Genomic DNA, 20,690 nt, shown 5'->3' with positions numbered 1-20,690 from the left:
GGATCATGACCTGAGCCGAAGGCAGTCGCTTAACCAACTGAGCCACCCAGGCGCCCTAGAGTATACTTTTAATTGGGCAAATAAAACTTATAAAACAAGAAGGAAGATTTCAGTATGTTAAAATACAGACTCATTTATATGCAAGATTTAAAGGAATACAAATGATAAAATGCAAATAGATTTATATTTCCTCTTTTACGAAGAAAATTTTTTCTAATGTTCCCCTATAGGTAAATGTAAGAAAAAGAAACTTTTGAGTATCACTTACTAATGTGTCTTCTCTTGTCTGTTTCTTGGAATAGAGCCAAACTTTTGAGCCAAACTTTGGTTCAGAAAATATCTCTGTATTTATAAATGACTGACTCTAAACCAAAGACAGCGGAGTTCTCTTTCTTTCTTTTTCTTTTTTCAGAGGAGTACTTGAGATGAATATTGCTAGGGGTAGAATATGAAGTGTAGACTTAAAGCCAGACTCCAAGGATGAGGAGTTAAGTTTTGTTTGGTTTATGTATTATTGAGGGAAGAGAAAAGCATTTTGTGTGTCAAAACAGAAAGTCAGGAGTAATCCAGGGTTTGTGTTGTACATAGGTGGCCAGTACTTCATACCACTACATATTGCAAACTACGAAATAGGTTAATGTGATCATACATCCCATTTTGTCCCAGATAGTTATAGTGTACACCTATTTTCTGGAACAGATGTCCCATCTTGTTTCATGCTCAAAAATGTCCTGATTTGTATAACTTTCAATTTTTCAGAAGAGACTGTATGCTTATTGGCAGTATTTTTCCCCGTATCACTAACAGTGCACATAAGTTGGTGCTAAAATATTTGTTGTTGAATTAGCTATTAGAAATTAAATTTCTGGAATTTACAAACATTTGCAGTTAAGCAAGGTAAGAGAAATATAGGATTATTCTAGCCTTTTGAGTTAGGTAAAGGAAAAAAATGGGGCAGTGATTGAGTAATAATGATAAGATACATTTATATACAGGGTTGCACAAAAGAGTGGTTAAGAACTGGGGGCAGGCTCAGCCCCTTTCTATTTGTTATGACCTTGAGCAAGTTGTTTCAGCTCTGCTTCTCAGTTTTCTTATGTATAAATTGAGGATAATACTAATAACATATGAGGATAATATTAATTTGTCTTAGATAAGATTGTTAAGAAGATAGTTAACATAAAGTACTTCAAATAGTATCTGGTGCGTAATAAATACTACATGTGAGCTGCTGCTTTCATATACACTTAGGAAAGACAATCTCATCTTAGTTTTCTGGTCATTTTTATTTAAAAATAACAGTTTGCTGACTTGACTATACACATTTCTGAAAAGGATTATTTTCATATTTAATACCGATTTGAAGTTGGAATTTTTTTTAATTTCATTTGTATAGTTAGCTATTGGCTTTATCAGATGACAGTTTGGAGTAAAATGACTCAGTATGTTGAGGACTATTTAAATTACTTAAATGCTAAATACCAATAGAGTTCTTAATTTTAATAAGGGAGTTCATGAATCTCCTATAGAACTTTTTAGGGAGAAGTCTGTAGTTCTGATTATATTTTCAGAGTAATCCTTGATGCCCCCGCCCCCCCCGAAAAGCTAAGCCATTAATCTATGGAAGCCTGTTTTGTTTTGTTTTGTTTTTTGTTTTTAAACAGTCAATAGATGCCATCTAACTGAGGTGTGGTGGGAATTTGGGGATATAAGTCTTTCCTTCTGATACCAGAGGATCAGCAGTAATAGCTTTATTGATGAATAAACTTCAGATTTTCCTCCACAGTGGAGAGTAAGTGAATCCTGATTCTTGACTACTTGAAGAGTTTGGGGGAAATGACTTCGGGTGGTCCAGTTACCTTGCTATTCAGTGTGAGCCGTAGACCAGCAGCAAACTTAGTTACCCAGGGGCTTCTTAGAATACTCTTAGCCTCTGTCCCTGAACTGCTGAATCAGAATCTGCATTTTAGCAAGATCCCTAGATGATTCTTTTTTTTTTCTCCCTATGCACAGTAAAGTTTGAGAAACACTCATATAGCATTTGTTCATCCATTGATTCATTTAAAAAATGTTATTTGTTGGCCTCCTGTGTGCTAGTCACTGTTCAGGGTGCTTAGAGAGCAGTAAACCATACATAAGGTCATTGCCATTGTGGAGCTTGCTGACAAAATAATTCAGATAAAGATAAGTGCTTGTGATAGAGGGTAAATTTTATTGCATAAACTGCCATGAATATTATCTTTTTTATTTAATTGAAAATTAGCTAAGGCCCTAGGATAGAAAAGTACCTTGGCCCTGAGATAGAAATCAGGGCAGAGCTGAATTGACCTGCTCTGAGGACCCTAGTTATCTGGTGGCATACCCAGTTTTTTCTGGATTATTAACCACTCTAGGCAGAACTGAGTCAGGGACCATTTGGCTTGGTGAGGAGATTTATAATATTCCTTAAATGGTATGTAACTGGTTATCTTTTTTTTTTTTTTTTAATAACTGGTTGTCTTAAAACTTTAAGGTAACTGTAGTGTAGTGGTTAAGAACCACTGTAAAATTGTATTGGCAGACTCCCAACTGCCTAGATTCAAATTCTGCCTCTGCCTTATTAGCTTTGCAATATTGGGCACATTACCTTTGGGTAAAGTAACTTTTTAAAAATTTTTTTAAGATTTTATTTTTAAGTAATCTCTACACCCATTGTGGGGCTGGAACTCAACAATCCCAAGATCAAGAGTCACACGCTCCACCAGTAACATTTTTCTTATCTGCAAAATGTGGATGATACTAGTATTTAACTGAAGTTGTTATGAAGGTGAATTAAGTGTTCCATAAATGTTAGTTGTTATTCTTCCCTGTCAGAATGGGTGAAAAATTCCCAGTTTAATTTTCATTTTTGTTTTCATGGAATACCCCTAAGCATCTTCTAGTAGAATCCTGAAGTTTTATCCTAGATGAAATGACAGGTGTTTGTTTTGTGTCTTTCTTTTTTTTTATAAGTACTTGTGATTTGGTGTTCCTCTCAGTATTGGAGATGTAAAAATTAAACCTGGATGATTGATTTGCCATGAGGCAAATAACTTTAATTAATTTATACACTTTGTTTTTCAGCATTTGTAGGGTTAAGTGGCTTGGGATTTCTGTTTCTGATAGTAAATAGGTAAGTAAAACAAATGGTTAGATATGACCAAAGAGATAGTTTCACCATATTCATGATGACTTTTTCCTGACTTGGTTCTTTTACCTTAAAACTGTTGTCTTTTGTGACCAGAGGGTATCGTTTTGCCAGGAACTTGATATCTCTCTTTTTTCCTTTCATATATCACTCCCCACATAGGAACTGGCATAAAATGGACCAATAATGAAGACTGCTTTTGGCTTATTTGGTGATGACATATATTGCTTAGATACAGAGGTGGTGATTGATCTGTTTTATGGACTGACAATTTGGATATTTTTGTGGTGGTTTTGGCAGCTGGTTTCAGAGTGCACTTGGACAGTTTACATCCTTTAACAGGTGTTTTATGTAACTGTGTAGCCTCAGGGGCTTACTTCTAATTCTGTGGAAGAGATAAGGATTTTGATGGAATTCATTATTAAATCCTAAACAAAATTAATCGAACATGGTTATTGAGAATTTAAATGAGAAAAATAAGCCTTTGTTGTAGTTAAACTGTCTTGTCAGATTCATTATTGTGTCATTTTAAAGACTATCATAGAAAAACACAACTTTTTTGTTGGATGTTTTTGTTTCCAATTTTTCTTTATGTGGAGTAATTTGATACAGGACACTCTTGTAGAAAGCTTTTAGGTTAAATTTTACTGCAGTAGGTCAAAGAGTGAACATTTTAAAAGTTTTTCATACCAACATGTCTGTTGACAGATTGCTTTCAGAAGTGTTTAGGACAGTATTGTTGCCCAGTTTACTGCATCTTTGTCATCATCCGGCATTCTAATTTATAAAAGTTCACCATATAGGTTAAAATGAAATAATTGATTTATTTTGCATTTCTTCAGTGACTAAGGTGATTGAACGTTCTTCCATGTTTATTAATTGTGAATTGGATTTTTGTTTGTGCTTTTCTTATCTTCTTTGAAGGCAAGTCTTATATCACTTGCCTAGAATGATTTTCCCAGTTGATGTGTCTCTTAATTTGGATCTTAAATGTTTCATTATATATTTACTGATTGTGAAAGCAATTGATGTTAATTATATGAAAATACAGAAAAGTACAAAAATGAAAATAAAAAATGCTACTGCTCAGAGATAACCAGTTATAACACTGATTTTGTCTCTCCAGTCTTTTCTGCACTTGTGCGTTATTTCACAAAATTCAAAATTTCTGTATAAGGTAGCAGCTTGCCTTTTTTCCAAGTTTCCATGAATGCTTTCAATGCTTCTACAGTATTTTCCCCCATTTATAAAAATTTTATTTTGAAATAATTACAGATTCACAAGTTGCCCAAAAAACACAGGGTGGTGTCATGTACTTTTATGCCCAGTTTCCCCCAGTAGTAACATCTTGCCATAACTATAGTATGTTGTATAAAACTAGCAGATTGATATTGGTACAATCCACAGAACTTACTCAGATTTCACCAGTTTTATATACAATCTGATTTTAAGGCTCTGAGATAATCTTTATATGGCTGGACTATAGTTACTGAACAAATCCTCTGTGGTTGGTGCCTTAGTCCACACAGACTGGGTAGCTTGTAAACTCAGAAATTTAATTCTGGAAAGTCCAGGATCATGGAGTCAGCAGATTTGGTACTTGGTAAGGGCTTTCTGGCTCATAGTGCCTTTTTGCCAGTGTCTTCACATGGTGGAAAGGGCTAGGGTCTGGGATCTCTTTTAGAAGAGCACTGATCTGGGGTTCCTGGGTGGCTCCGATGCTTAAGCGTCTGCCTTTGGCTTGGGTCATGATCCCAGGGCCCTGGGATCGAGCCCCACGTCAGGCTCCTGGCTCAACAGGGAGCCTGCTTCTCCGTCTGCCTCTTCCCCTGCTCGTGCTCTCTCTCTCTATCTCTGTGTCTTGAATGAATAAATAAAATCTTAAAAAAAAAAAAAAAAGCACTGATCCATTCATGAGGGCTTTGGTCTTCTGACTTAGCACTTCCCCAAAGCCCCACCTTCCAAATCCATCACATTGGGCATTCGGATTTCAACATATGAATTTGGGGGGTACACAGACATTTAGACTGTAGATAGCAGTTAGATGTTCCTAATTTTTCACTGTTACGAAATCAGTGTGGTGAACATCCTTGTACTTACATAGTTTTCCACATCTCTTTCTTTTGAGTAGATCTCACAGGGACATTTCTAGATAAAGAATGTTTATTTTTTCTGTATTGAAGTATTATTAACATACAGTGTTCTTTTAGTTTCAGGTGTATGATATGATTTAGCGATTCTAACATTTCTTAGTACTTATCACATTAAATGTACTCTTAGTCCCCTTTATTTCACCTGTCCTCCCACCTTCCTCCCCTCTGGTAACTACTAGTTCTCTGTATTTAAGAATCTGTTCTTTTGTCTGTTTGTTTGATTGTTTTGTTTCTTCAGTTCCACGTATAAGTGAAATTATACGGTATTCGTCTTTCTCTGTCTGGCTTATTTTATTTCACTTAGCAACTCTCTAGGTCCATCCATGTTGTCACAGAAAGAAATATTCTTTTTTATGGCCGAGTAATATTCCGTTGTGTATATATATCACATCTTCTTTATACATTCATTTATGGATAGACACTTGGGTTGCTTCCATATCTTGGCTATTGCAAGTAATGCTGCAATAAACATAGGAGTACATCTTTCAAATTCGTGTTTTTTCTTTGGGTAGATTCCCAGTAGTGGAATTACTGGATCATATGGTAATTCTATTTTTTATTATTTATTTTTTTAAGAGTTTATTTATTAGAGAGAGAGAGCACACGCGCGAGCATGGGTGCACAGGCTGGGGGAGGGGCAGAGCCAGAAGCAGACTCCCTGCTGAGATGCGCGGTAATCCCAGGGAACAGGACCTGAGCCAAAGGTAGACACTTGACTGAGCCACCCAGGCATTCCTGGTAATTCTGATTTTAAAAGAATGCATCTTTTTAAGGCTATTGATAAACATTGTTAACTCTTAGAAAAATTATATGAATTACAGCAATGAACTGATAGTTTTCTTTTATACTTGTCAAAATGACACTTGTCAAAATGACATTAAGTAGTTCAGTAGGTAAAAATGATATTTGGTAGTTAACTATTCCTGCTTGTTCTTTGTACATTTTCCCTCTTTGGTAAATATCTTAGTAATTTATAGCTCTGTTGTTAATAAGATTGGTGTTGTAACCTTTCAGACTTTTTCTGTTTTTACATACTTATATGTATATCTGTACAGTGATTTTATGTTTGTTAACATAAATGATAAAGTGCTTGTTTTGCAACTTGATTTTTTTCAGTTAGTAAATATAGGCCTATCCTTTTTTTTCCCTTTTATAGTATTCCCGTTACAAAGTATACTACATTTTATTTAACCATTTACCTATAGATAGAAATTTCTATTTGTTTTTAGCCTTTCACTTAAGGAATATATACATCCTTATATGTGTGTTTTTGTGTACATTAGTGGCTTTTAAAGTGTATGCTCTTAACTAGTCTGGTGAAAAATACAAATATTCCCAGGAGTACTGCTTGTCTATATGCTATAGACTTTACACTTTGATTATTCTTGGTACCATTAGCAAGGGACACATCAGATTTATGGATAGTATGCTGCTGAAAGGTATCTAATTAATTATCTTGATTTATTATTAAATGCTTAATGAAATAGTGTATCCCCTTTTCCTTGGGCAAGCTTGGTATTCTTGGAGTAAGAGATATCAATGGGCTGCGTCAAAGGGGAACATCCATTAGCAATACTTGGGAGCACTGATCCTGACTTCAGACAGTGCAGGAAGGCATCAGGCTGTCACAGATTTTCTGTATCTTTACTTCAGTGGTAGAGGCAGTGGTAATTTGGGGGCTCTGTCTTACTCCTGGCTGACCCCCCAAGTTTGCAGAAATGGGCTCTGGTCCTTCAGTTATTGAGTTGATTTTTTTCTATCCTCACATGCTTAGGGTATGGACTTCGCATGGGCAAACCATTAGTGCCTCAGAAGGTAGGAAGCTCAGGCATTCCAGGAGGTGGGTGGAAAAGCACATAACAGCCATTGTGCCAACACAGTCCTGCCAAGCACTTAGTTCTCAGTAAAAGAAGGACAAGCTTTCTTTCTCAATATCACAAATTAATTTTGCTGTGTGGTAGGATAACACCTGAGCTTACCAGGAATTTCTTGGCACTGTCTGAGCAACAGCCCCTTCACTCCTGACTCTGGCCCCTGATCTCAGTCTCTTCTTGCCCCTGAAGTGGGATGGGCTCTTTCCCATCACCACCTGCACTGAAACGCATTTGGTTTTTATATTCTCTACTCTGTTTAAAATCTAACCTGATTCTTTGGAGCATATTTCTTTGAATTGCATTAAACACATAGGGACATCACTCTTTATATCTTTAGCTATATGGAGATTATAATAATTTGTTTGGCTAAATTGGGAAGCCTACCAGAGGTTGAGCTTTGAGTAATTATGTGTGATCTCCAAAGGAGTAACTGATTTCTGATACAAAATATAGCAACATCTAAAATCACTTATAAGACTGTCATTTTTTATTCCTTGATTTTTTCAGTTTCTGCTCTCACCTAGGAACGAGGAGTTTGAATATTTTTAAACACTTCTGATTGTAAAAATGTAATGAAACATTGAAACTTCATGGTCACAAATTCTGTTCTCATTATTTAATCTAAATATAGAGAACAAAAAAAATAAATATAGAGAAGAAACTGATAAGTTAACAAAGATGGGGGTGGGGGAGGTTGGGTGAAATAGGTGATGGAGATACTTATGATGAGCACTGAGAATATAGGATTATTGAATCACTATATTGTACACCTGAAACTAATACAACACTGTATGTTAACTAAACTGGAATGAAAATAAAAATTCAGGGCGCCTGGGTGGCTCAGTTGGTTAAGTGGCTGACTCTTGGTTTCACCTCAGGTCATGATCTCGGTCATGAGATTGAGCCCTGTGTTGGGCTCACACTCAGCATGGATTGTGCTCAAGATTCTCCACCTGCCCCCACTCGTGTGCACTTCGCTTGCACAGGCTCTCTCTGTCTCTCTCAAATAAAATCTTTAAAAAATAATAAAATTTTAAAATTAAAAAAAAAAAAAGAAATAGTGCATCCTATCAGTGAAAGGTAAATTTTTCATAGTAATCCCACAATATTTGGGTAATTATTTATAAATTAAGTCTATATGACATAATACATTTTGTATCTTAAATATTAACCTTAATCTCTTACAGTAATATTTGTCATATTTGGAGCCCCCAATTTTTGAGTAGCTTTCTATATTTGCAGAAATGCCCATATTGTGAGACAGGCCTCTCCAGTGTATGTACTAGTCAAAACTCAAATTCCCAGATGCTCTTGTATCTAGATGGATGCATCTTAAATAACATTAAGAGCCACTAAGTCAGACACACCCACAGATGACTTTTGCTTGAAAATACACAATGTAAGGAAATGAGGGTTCTATTCATAACTTTTGATTTTGCAGGAAGGAGTGGCAGCTTTAAGTGGAGGTTTCAAGGTTAAGTTCCTAATGAGGAAGTGGTTTTGATCCTTGCAGTGGTAATGGATTTGAATTTTGGCATTTAGCACTTGGTGGTGGCAGGGATAGTGATTTCCTCATTAAGCCACTTCATTATTTTGAGTGATGTTATCTTTGTACCCATTTTCAGCCCTTTCAGTGACATAGTGGCAGTGACACTATCCTTTAATAAATTACCTTTCTGTTAATTTACCTAGAGTGGATTCTAAATATTGACTGCTAAAAATCCTTGGTAAGATACTTTTCGTACAGCAGGCATTGTTCACGTGTCTGCATAGTGGCAAATGTAAAGATGAGTTGCTTTCTAAAATTGCAACTTCAAATTTTTTAAATAATACCTTGGTACCTGGGGTGGGAGGGTGGCTACCTGGTACTATAAGAAAACTAGTTGGTTTCCTCCCTGAGCTAATTAATTATGGTATAACATGGTATTGTGAATTAATATCTCTAAACTAAGATACTGCTGTGATTATTCAAATGCCACTACTTTCAGAGATGCTTTTGCTCCTCTGCATGGTTTGGCATTCTGTTACTGATTTTGATATTATTATAAAAGCCTTAGCAGTTCTGAAACCAAAAACCAGGAAGCACTTCAACATTAGACTTCCATTTTAAACTCAGTCCACATGGAAAAAAAAGATTGTATCAACTGTCATCTTGTAGCACCTCTGAAGAGTAAGTAAAGTGCTAAAAATTCTTTTTTTGCACCTAATGCCTGTGCTATTTCATTCAAGTAGACAGTTGATCTACTCTCAGCCTGGTTTGTATTAATAGCTGAAATAGAATAGGAAGACCTAGTTTCTGCCTTCCTTGAGCCCACTGCCTAGCTTTAGAGCACATATTTAAATAAACTATTACAGTGTTTAGTAAAATAGAGGTATGTACAAATAATAAGAGAGAGAGAGGAAGTAATGACCAAAATAAATAACGTTAGGTGCCCAAGGTATGTAAAAACTATAAGGAATTTTGGTAGAGTAGGCATTATGTCTTTAAAAATGAAGAGACTGGGGCCAGTAATTGCATAATTATTGAGTGGCAGAATAAAGTTAGTTTGTTGTTGTTGTTGTTATACTAGTCTTTCAGTTGTTGGAATTACTCTAAATTTAGCTTCATTGAGACAATTAATACTTCTTTTTTTAGGAAATATTATGAATTAAATGATCTGGAAAACAACTGAAAATGTCGGTTAAAATATTTTTAAAAGTTTTTTTTTTTTTAAGCAGAGCTTTAAGCTGTTAAGAAAGCAAATGAAATCTTCAGACCAAAATTAATAAAAAAAATTACTCATCCAAGAGGTAAGCAGGTCATAAATGCAGGGGCTACTCTTAATGTATCTGTTGGTTCTTAGTGGCCCAGAGCTTTGGTTTTAATGGGCAATGCTTAGAGACAGGACACAAGGTAAACTAGGGGGAAAAAAGCAAACTTTCCCAGAGAAAAGGCAACTTGTCAGTTTCGCTTTGGGTCTGGATTGGTGAGGCAGAGATCTTCCCTAATAATTCTAACCACAGATGCTCTTTTTGCCAAAGTAGAGTGAAAATTCACACTATGTGTTATTACAAAAAAAAAAAAAAAACCAAAAATGTTGAAAATTAAAGGAATATCAGATGGGTAGTTTTAGTATACAGTCATCTAGCAGAGGGAAAACAAATCCTCTCCTAAAGAGCTTATTTTAAGTATAGTCTTCAGAATTCCCACAAATAAAGTTCCAAGGAAAACGGGCTTACAATATAAAATCATAAAGCAGGTAAGTCATCATGAGCATGGTTTAGCAGAAACAACAGATCACAAAAGCAAACCCTCAAAGATTGCAGATATTGTAATTATCAAATACAGACTATAAAATAAGAATATTTAATATGCTTGAAGGAAGTTACTGAAAAGATGATCAAGAAACAAAACAGGGGTGCCTGGGTGGCTCAGTAGGTTAAGTATCTGACTCTTGATTTCAGCTCAGGTCATGATCTCAGGGTCATGAGATCCAGCTCCACATCAGACTCCATGCTGGGTGTGGAGACTGCTTAAGATTCTCTCTCCCTCTCTTAAAAAAAAAAAGTAAAGGAAAGAAACAAAGCATTGGTCGGATAGACTTGATAAAAGAACCAAAAAGAATTTTAAGAAATGAAAATTATTTAAAAAGAACTTAGAAACTTAGTGGACAAACTAAATTCATCTTAGAAACAGATGAAGAGAGAATTGATAAACTGGAAGAAAGAACTTAAGAAATCGCTTGGGATGTAATTTCCTAGACAAAGAAATGGAAAACAGGAGAGATTAATACAAAGAGAGGTGGAACATAGTTTGAGAAGGTATGAATGTTTTATTGGTATTCCAGAAGGAAACCATAGAGCTAGTTAGTTGATGAAAAGGCAGAGTTTGAAGAGCTTAATGACTGAGAATTTTACAGAATTGATGCATCAGATTTCAGATCTCAGTGAATCCCAAGTGGATTAAAGAAGAATTTCACACTTAAACTGGTGATTGTAAAACTGCAAATCACCATTGACAAAATTTAAGGAAAGAGATTAAGAATGACCGCTAGAGTGATCAGCAACTTCTATACAAAACAGAAGGCAGTGGTGATATCTTTAATATGCTGAAAGGGAATATGTGCCTCATAATTCTTTATACAAAAAAAAAAAGTCTTTATACAGCAGAGGTAGAAGGTAAAAACAAAGGCATTTTCAGAGAAGCCACAACTTAAGAACTGACTAAAAAAAATGTGAATGATGTCCTTGCGGAAGAAGGGACATGATTCCAGAAGAAAGGTGTGAAATGTGAGAAAGAATGATGTTCAAAGAAAATCATCAACATTTTTGTAAATTTAATAAAATATTGAGTGGTATAAAACTAAAACAGTATATATTATATACAGGCACAAAATACATAAAATAATCTTTGATGTTAATGTACTACACAGTGTAACATTCATGCTATCATTCGAAAAAAAGGTTTTTTAAGTTTTATATTTTTTATGACTCAGGATTTAAGGTAATATTTCAATAGAATGCTTTATTAGAGGAAAAAAATCCCTGATCTGAGTATTGCAGCAGATCATGTTCCCCTCTAGCCCATATCCATGCTTATGTATTTTTTTGCAATTGTAATAATCTGTGAGCTGTAATCATTTGTGGTTAATACTAACTTCATACTTAATCTCTGTCTTTAGTTGGATATATTATTTCACATATAGGATAATCTGGAAAAGGGAGATAGTAATATAAGTACTAATTCCCAACCCACAGATTTGCTTAACATATTTGCTTTTGTTACTGTGGTGGTTATGTTTTTTTTCACTTCATTTTGTGAAAGCATTTTCCATTTTGATGTTTTCATATTTTATCAACCCTACCATGCACGTTGTTGCACATTGTAATTTCTCTGGAAACTGGGATACATCTTACAATATTTGATGTTATAACTTAATAAACAGCAATTTTTTCTTTGATATAGTAGTACCCCTTTAGATTTTATAAAATATGGTGATGTATCTTTATAATTTTGAATGGCTATGTCATACTTTACCTAGTGAATGTGTCATGATTTCCCTTATTCCTTGTTTGTTTGGGTTATTTCCATTTGTTGGCTCTTACAAATAATGCTGGTATGTGAGAATATGAGGCGCACCATTTTATACAGTCTCTGTTAAAGAATGAGTTTGCAGGCTTGCCTGGGTGGTTTAGTCAGTTAAGCATCTACCTTGAGCTCAGCTCATGATCCTGGGGTCCTGGGATCAAACCCCACATCGGGCTCCCTGCTCAGTGGGGTGCCTGCTTCTCCATCTACTCCTCCCCCCTACCCCTGCTTGTGCTCTCTCTCTCAAATAATCTTCTTAAAACAATGAGTTTGCAAATTTTATGCTGATGTGTGGGCATTATTTTTAAGTGCTTTGCTAATCTAATAATTGTTAAGTGGTACTTTATTTTCCTACTTATGTGCATATATGTATATTTTTTCTAGAATTTTATTTTCCTAGTCTTTATGTTTTGGGTTTTTTTTGTTGCAGTTTTATGTTATTCTGTAGTCATCAGTTTATCCTTTGTGATTAGTACCTGTTTCTTCAAAGCCAGCTTTCTATGACATAATAGTTTACATTTAACTTTTAATTTCATCTTGCAATTATTTTGATATAATGCATTAGTGTTTGTGTTAGTATTCTTTTGAGAGTGAGACAGTTAGTTGATTACCTTCTGTTGAAAACCAACGTATAAAAGGATTTTGGAGTATTATACTGAGTATTAATTGCTTTTCCATTATTAATATAATTTAGTTCTTGGGGCACCTGGGTGGCTCAATCGGTTAAGCATCTGCCTTCTGCTCAGGTCATGATCTTGGGGTCCTGGGATCGAGCCTTGTGTCAGGCTCCCTGGTCAGCGGGGAGGCTGCTTTTCCCTCTCCCTCCCCCCGCTCATGGTCACTTGCACGCGCATGCGCACTCTCATGAATCTTTAAAAAAAACTTTTGGGCGCCTGGGTGGCTCAGACAGTTAAGCGTCTGCCTTGGGCTCAAGTCATGATCCCGGGGTCGAGCCCTACATAGGGCTCCCTGCTGAGCGGGGAGCCTTATTCTCCCTCTCCCTCTGCCTGTCGCTCGCCCTGCTTGTACTCTCTCCCTGTCTAATAAAAAAATAAAAAATCTTTAAAAAAAATAAAAATTAAAAAAAATTTTTTTTTGTTCTTACCACAATTTATAGTTGTGAAAAATCGAGAGATATGAGTTAGGTTTTCCCACAGTCATACAGTTGTTAATGTCAGGGGCACCAGGGTGGCTCAGTTACACGTCTGCCTTCAGCTCAGGTCATGATCCCAGGGTCCTGGGATCAAACCCCGTATCGGGCTCCCTGCTCAGTGGGGAGCCTGCTTCTCCCTCTGCTTATGCTGTTCCCTGTGCTTGTGCTCTCTCATTCTCTCTCTCTCTGTCAAATAAATAAATAAAATATTTTTTAAAAATTGTTAATGTCAGAGCTGGGTTTTGAATTCAGGTATGATTGTAGAGCCTTAACCATTGTATGTTTAGGTAATAATTATTAACTACCTTGAAATAATCCTCTTTTGCTTTATTAAAGCCACATGCTACTCTGCATAACAATTCTATAAATGAGGGGTTATTTCTAGTATTTGCCTCATTTGCTTTATCTTCTTCATGTACAAATCTTATTAAATGAATTTTTTAAATTCTTTCATTGAATTTATCAAGACTCAGAAATTTGATTTCTCTTTCTGAAAGCTGTAGTCTTTGTTAATTGCCATTTCCTTGGGTAGAGACATAACTGGTATTCTCAGAATTGAGGAAAATGATGGAGGGTAAGTTTGTAAATACATTTTATTCTATTAAAGTGCTTAATATACAATTAAATGCTGTTCACTAACAGGAAGGCTAGGCTATCACAAGCTCTTCACAGTTCTTTCCTGCCATTAAGCTATATACTTAAATTACTAAATCAAAATCAGCTTAGCTCCAGAGGGAAAGTTCTGGGAGGGTATTGCCGTAGTAAAGGCAGAAAGGGGGTATATTATCTGTAGAGAATTTTTAAAACAATAATGAAATTGACTAAAAGGGCTATGCTTGTTATTATCCTATAACTGACCATTCTAAACAGTGTCAGCAATAAAATACTACCCACTGCCACCACCATTTTAAGGCTCACCTCTTGCTCCCAAGAGGTGAATGAACCTTGACATGGAAAGGGACACTCTGGGGGCGCCTGGGTGGTTCATTCGTTAAGCGTCTGCCTTTGGCTCAGGTCATGATCCCAGGGTCCTGGGATTGATCCTCAGATCGGGCTCCCTGCTCAGCGGGAAGCCTGCTTCTCCTTCTCCCTCTCACACTCTCCCTGCTTGTGTTGCCTCTCTCGCTGTCTCTGTCAAATAAATAAATAAAATCTTTAAAAAAAAAAAAGGAAAAGGACACTGTGTTTGAGCTTTCTCCTTTTTCCCAGATTATGTTTCAGTTGATAAAAGGAAGCAATCAAAAAATATATGTCAAGCTGTAACAAGGAAACAATGTTTCATTGGTTCATACATGTAAGTCATGTTGGTTTTATTGCACAGTATGGAAACTCAAAACTCATGTAAAATAATGGTTTATTAGATTAAAAGATTGCAGGGGAATTTCGTGGACATAATTAATTGCAGAAGTACAGTCAGGCCTCTCAAAAACTGTCTTCTCAGCAATTCTATCTGGGAGCTCTGCAGTTCTGCCTACCCAGAGTCCTGCTTTGGTTGCCATGTTTAGTGTTGGTGATACCTTAAAGGCTTTTTTTTTTTTTTTTAACCACCCCATGAGCCCTCCAGGTAGACAGAATTTCTGACAAATTTAAATGATAAATTCATTGTGTGTCAGTTATTTTTCATGAAAGCTGAATTCCCAGTATCTGCAGGTCATAAACTTGAATAATTACTTCTTTGCCCTTTGAATCAACCTTCTGGTGCCTGCCATCCAGGGGAGAGGCCTAAGGCTGAGAGGACAGTTAAAAGTAATTTTCTAGACACAGTGTAAACTTTTTGAAAGGTCATTAATGTACTTGAGAAGGATCAAGTCCTGTTGTTTGGTTGAATGAGGTAAAAGTGTATTTGTGCATCCTGCTTTCTTCCCCTCCTTTTACTTTTTGAATACTCTTCTCCACTCCCCACACCATGATCCGTTCCTGCTTTTCACCTCTACATGTCTGTGATTAAATGATGTATGCAGAAGATTACTTTAAATGTCAATTAGTTATGTTTTGGACATTAAGAATATACACTTTCAGGACAAATGGAAAAGTACAATCTAATTTAAGGCAGATTGCTGTTTTGTTGGGTTTTTTTTTTAAGATTGTATTTTTTTTTTAAAGATTTTATTTATTTATTTGAGAGAGAGAGAATGAGAGACAGCATGAGAGGGAGGAGAGTCAGAGGGAGAAGCAGACTCCCTGCCGAGCAGGGAGCCCGATGCGGGACTCAATCCTGGGACTCCAGGATCATGACCTGAGCCGAAGGCAGTCGCTTAACCAACTGAGCCTCCCAGGAGCCCTAAGATTGTATTTTTAAGTAATCTATACACCTAACATGAGGCTTGAATTCATGACCCCAAGATCAAGAGTTGCATGCTCTATCTACCAACTGAGTCAGCAAGACACCCCAGATTGCTGTTTTTGACTTGGGAAAAATTTCCAGTGATAGAATCATTCAGACTCAAAGGTCTGTCACAGCATAGATGGCAATAAAAATTACATTCCCTGGAAAATCATTCCAGATAATTTGCTGTAAATACACAAAAAAATAATGCCAAAGATCAGTGAATAGTTTGGATACATTTTATGACATTTGCAAGTATATTAGGGTAAAGCAGCATTTCTGTGTTAATCGTTTATAGAGATATGTTTCTTATTGTATAGGTAGCTAAATTTTATACATCTACATTTCAAGTCTATCTCCTTAAAAAGATTTATTTTCAAGATGAGCCCAAAACTTTAAAATATTATTTAATATTTGTTATTAAATTACTTAATATTATTGGGGTTTTCTTCATGTTTAAGTAAAATAAAAGTCTGTTATCTAAATTTGTAATTTTAATGCACTGACTTTTAAAATTTACAAATAGATCATTTGATTATTTAGCAGGTAACATCTAAAGGAACTGGTTTAAATCCTAATGCCAAAGTATGGCAAGAAATTCCTCCTGGAAATACTGAAGCCACTCAAGTAACTCATGGAACTGAAAGCTCTTGGCATGAAACAGCAGCCACATCAGGGTCTCATCCTGAGGGTATGTCCTAAATACTTCATCAGTACAAATCATATTTTGGTTAAACATATGGCCAAATTAGCTTATAGAACTTTGGGGTATATCTTTTGATTATTTGATTAAATATATTTATAAATGTTTAACATGTAGTTTGTACACAGTTCTTTTAGTATGAATGGATGGTCACTAATTTCAAATAGTAGCTGTATCTTTGGGTCTAGCATCATTGGCAGTGCTGTTTACTCACTGTTTGACTTTGGGTTAGTGACCTAACTTCTCTGTGCTTGTTTTTTTCATCTGTAAAACAATAATAATTACTTTTGGCATAGGATTTTCTGAGAATCAAGTGAATAAAGAAGCTGCACATAGGTAGTACATAGATAGTGCTATATGAATTTAAACTATTGATAATCATTTTAGCTTGTCCATAATGGTAAACTTACCTTCCTCAGGAAGAGAACTCTTATTACAACCATGTGGACATTATCCCAACTGGTAGAATTCCTTAAAATCTTATTATAGAAGACCTAGTGCCCAGAGTTCCTAAAGATAGGATTTAAAGAATTCCCGTTTACTTTCAGTATGTTTTCTTTAATACAGGTAATACAGAGCTTTCAGATGATATGTGTAAGGAATATGAAGTAATGTATTCATCTTGTGAAACCACCAGAAATACTATAGGCATTGAAGAATCAACCGATGGAATGATTTTAGGGCCAGAAGATCTGAGTTACCACATATATGATGTTTCTGGTAAACTTTATGCTTTTATTGGTAAAACGAGCATATTGTACACTAATGTTTTTCCCCTTACGTTCTATCATTGTTCTAATAAAACTTTGGCATTGATCAATCTGTTGTCTTATTTGAAAAGAACTGTATGTTAATGAAATGCTACATAATTTTTATAAATACTGTTTTCAAGTGGACAAACATGAAACTTGTGATTTAAAAGAATGTTTAAAGATCCTTTTAAAAGAGAGTATGAAATTAAATATAAAAAGAAAAAATAGTCAATATAGTTAAAAGAGACCTAAATTACAATTTTTCAGAGTGCCCAAGTTTCTTGGTCTTTTAGTTGGGATCAATGCAAGTTCTGTCAATTTCCCATTATTTTTGATAGTGTGAAATGCATTTATAAATGTGAAGTTGCAGGGATTAATTTTGAGAAAATGGCTGTATTAAAAACATGGTTCTACTACAGTTCAACTTGTGAAATTTTTTTTTCACATTTATTTCATTAGCATGGGTTAGTAGTTGGCTTGAATTTAAAATGGATGAGATTTAAAAGAAACTAAAAATGGACCAAAGACCCCAACTACCTAACTTAACTTTTCTGATTTAAAGCATGTCTTTGGAAAATAAATGTAATAGGGTATACTCTTTTCTGTTGCTGCTTAGTTCTGTTCTGTGACTTTCAGTCAAGATACATAAACCTTTGTCCTCAGTTTCCTTATTTATTATAAATATTTGGACTAGATTTCTATGTTTTGTCAGCTTGTAAGTTGATTTCTGAAGTGGCATGGGTGATATTTCCATATAATAATTTAAGGTGCCAGGTTCTTCTCCCTACTATGGTCATAATATACCTAACCACTGGGTACTTTATTTTTTATTTTATTTTATTTTTTATTTATTCATTTGAGACAGAGAGATAGAGAGCATGAGCAGGGGGAGGCGCAGAGGGAGAGGGAGAAACAGGCTCTCTGCTGAGCAGGGAGCCTGATGTGGGACTTGATCCCAGGACCCTGGGATGATGACCTGAGCTGAAGGCAGAGGCTTAACCCTCTGAGCCACCCAGGCGCCCCACCACTGGGTACTTTAAACATAGAGTTGGTTTTAGTAATGTAGCAACCAGTTGGTATTTTAATAAGTTTCCTGTAATGACATTGAAAAGTTAAATGAAGTTATTGCTCATTTTTAGGTAGCACATTTGGGTGGTTGGATTTTGTATTAGAACGATTGCATATACATAGAAATAGAATGCTTCTTATATTCATTTTTAATGAAGTTAATATTTACTATCACTTTGAATCTTGAGTACTAAGACAAGGTAGTGTTAAAATCATGCACAAAATTTATTTATCTTTATATGCATTCTATTGTTTGTATTTAAAGGAAATTAGCCTACTTAATCACTAATGCTTTTTTTAAGAAGAGGACAAATTTCATGCTTTGAGTCTATAATGTTTTGTGTAAGATTCTAATAAAAGAGTGATGGTTTTCCAGGCTTGAGTTCCAAAAAAAAAGTCTCGTGTTCTGGGTTTAAATGATTGAAGGCATAGAAGGTTGTTAAGAGTTGATTTGATCCTTTGGATGTTTGAGTGTTTTAAATATTCCTAGGAAGGTAAAGAGCTCTATAATCAAGGAATGAAAAGAAAACAGTATTAAGAGATAACAGTTGAAGAAGTATGACTAACATCAGATTTAGTACCAGTTATAAAGATATATATAATCCCAATTTGTTTAGCTAGTTCGTTCAAATTTAGATTACTATTACTTTTGTTCTTTGAGCTTTCATTAAAGGAATAAGTAGTTATCACAATTTTTTTTTTAAGATTTTATTTATTTATTTGACAGAGACACAGCGAGAGAGGGAACACAAGCAGGGGGAGTGGGAGAGGAAGAAGCAGGCTTCCCGCTGAGCAGGGAGCCCGACGCGGGGCTTGATCCCAGAACCCTGGGATCATGACCTGAGCCGAAGGCAGACACTTAATGACTGAGCCACCCAGGCGCCCCAGTAGTTATCACAATTTTAAAGATTTTAGGGTAGTGTTTTACGTAGGGTAGCCAAGTACCTTTAGTATTAATGGTGCTTTGTTCATTACTTGATAAAATAATTTCAAACTGGGCACCTGGGTGGCTCAGATGGTTAAGTGTCTGCCTTCGGCTCAGGTCATGATCCCAGGGTCCTGGGATTGAGTCCTGCATTGGGCTCCCTGCTCAGTGGGGAGCCTGCTTCTCCCTCTGCCTCTCTCTGTCTGTCTCTTATGAATAAATAAATCTTTAAAAAAAATAATTTTAAACGGTCTGAACTCTATCTAAAGAAAGAATAGGTTGAAATTAGACTTTGTTAGAATTCAGTTGAACTTAAAAATAATAGTTTTGTTGTGAATTTTAATTTGTGCATACTTTGTGATGTATTTTGAGTACAACTTTATGCAGTGTTTACTACCTATGGTAATTTGGTATTAACTTTTTTCCTCTGTTTTCTACCTTCAGGGGAAGGTAATTCAGCAATTTCTACAGAAGACCTAAAAGAATGTCTGAAGAAACAATTGGAATTCTGTTTCTCCCGGTATGTTATTCATATTTCTTTTATTGAGATTTCTCATTTTTTGAATTGTTTGGTTAATAGATGTGAAATACCTGTGAAATAGAGTGGAAGAATGGTGGTTTTAATTTCCTTCAGTGAACTAAATTTAAAGATGTAGTCTCTAATTGGATATGCAAAGGATCTAGTCTTAATAGAAAAGATAATGAAATACTGGATTGGATTACTTTTGGATTGGGTATTGGATACTTTTCCTAGAAACATACTCAGGTTTACGGTTCTCAAAACAGTGGTTATCTCTTAATATATCTTTTTAGTAGCTAGCTTGTGTAACCTTTGATCATGGAGTTATGATGGGCATAGAATTTATGTTACAAGTGTCTTCTATTAAATAAGGAGTTCTTTCAGGCAAACGTTTCAAGATGTCTTTTTTTTTTTTTTAAGGTTTTATTTATTTGTCAGAGAGAGCACGTGCACAAGCAGGGGGAGTGGCAGGCAGAGGGAGAAGCGGATTCCGGATTCCCCGCTGAGCAGGGAGCCTGATGTGGGACTCAATCCCAGGACCCTGGGATCATGACCTGAGCTGAAGGCAGATGCTTAACTGACTGAGCCACCCAGGCGTCCCTTTTTTTTTTTTTTTTTAAGATTTTATTTATTTATTTTAGGGAGAGTGCGTGCATGGGGCAAGGGGAGGGACAGAGGCGGAGGGAGGAAATCTCAAGCCAACTCTGTGCTGAGCACAAGCCTGACATGGGCCTCAATCTCCCGACTCTGAGATTATGACCTGAGCTAAAACCAGGAGTCAGACACTTAACCAGCTGAGCCACCCAGGCACCCCTCCAGATGTCTTATTTACAGATAACAATTATGTAGTTATAGTTTAGATGTCATAAAACTTCAGTATTGTAAAACTGCCCCTTCCAAAATAAAGAAGTTTGGATATGCATGCAAAAGTAATGCCTTCTATTTTTCTTATACGTGGTGAGAGGTAGGACCGGTAAACCAA

The 20,690-nt window shown here is 35.7% G+C and overlaps 1 protein-coding gene across 7 annotated transcripts in view; it reads left to right on the top strand.

Moving 5' to 3' along the window:
- LARP4 (La ribonucleoprotein 4) overlaps nt 1–20,690 on the top strand; it is a 204,937-nt gene that overhangs the window by 139,392 nt on the left and 44,855 nt on the right. For 4 of the 7 annotated variants that reach the window (XM_035002685.1, XM_035002682.1, XM_035002679.1 and 1 more), the window contains exons 2-4: nt 16,284–16,431; nt 17,011–17,163; nt 19,633–19,708. In XM_035002685.1, the coding sequence (XP_034858576.1) occupies nt 17,034–17,163; nt 19,633–19,708 (206 nt within the window). In that variant the 5' untranslated portion in view covers nt 16,284–16,431; nt 17,011–17,033. Of the gene's footprint in view, nt 1–2,730; nt 3,152–16,283; nt 16,432–17,010; nt 17,164–19,632; nt 19,709–20,690 lie in introns of those variants that run through there. The other 3 variants (XM_035002684.1, XM_035002683.1, XM_035002680.1) reach the window with 3 other exon arrangements.

The sequence above is a fragment of the Mirounga leonina genome, unplaced genomic scaffold (assembly GCF_011800145.1).
Source record: "Mirounga leonina isolate KUSES-001 unplaced genomic scaffold, KU_Mleo_1.0 Mir_126, whole genome shotgun sequence".
Classification (NCBI taxonomy): domain Eukaryota; kingdom Metazoa; phylum Chordata; class Mammalia; order Carnivora; family Phocidae; genus Mirounga; species Mirounga leonina.
This window is presented reverse-complemented; position numbering and strand designations above follow the sequence as displayed.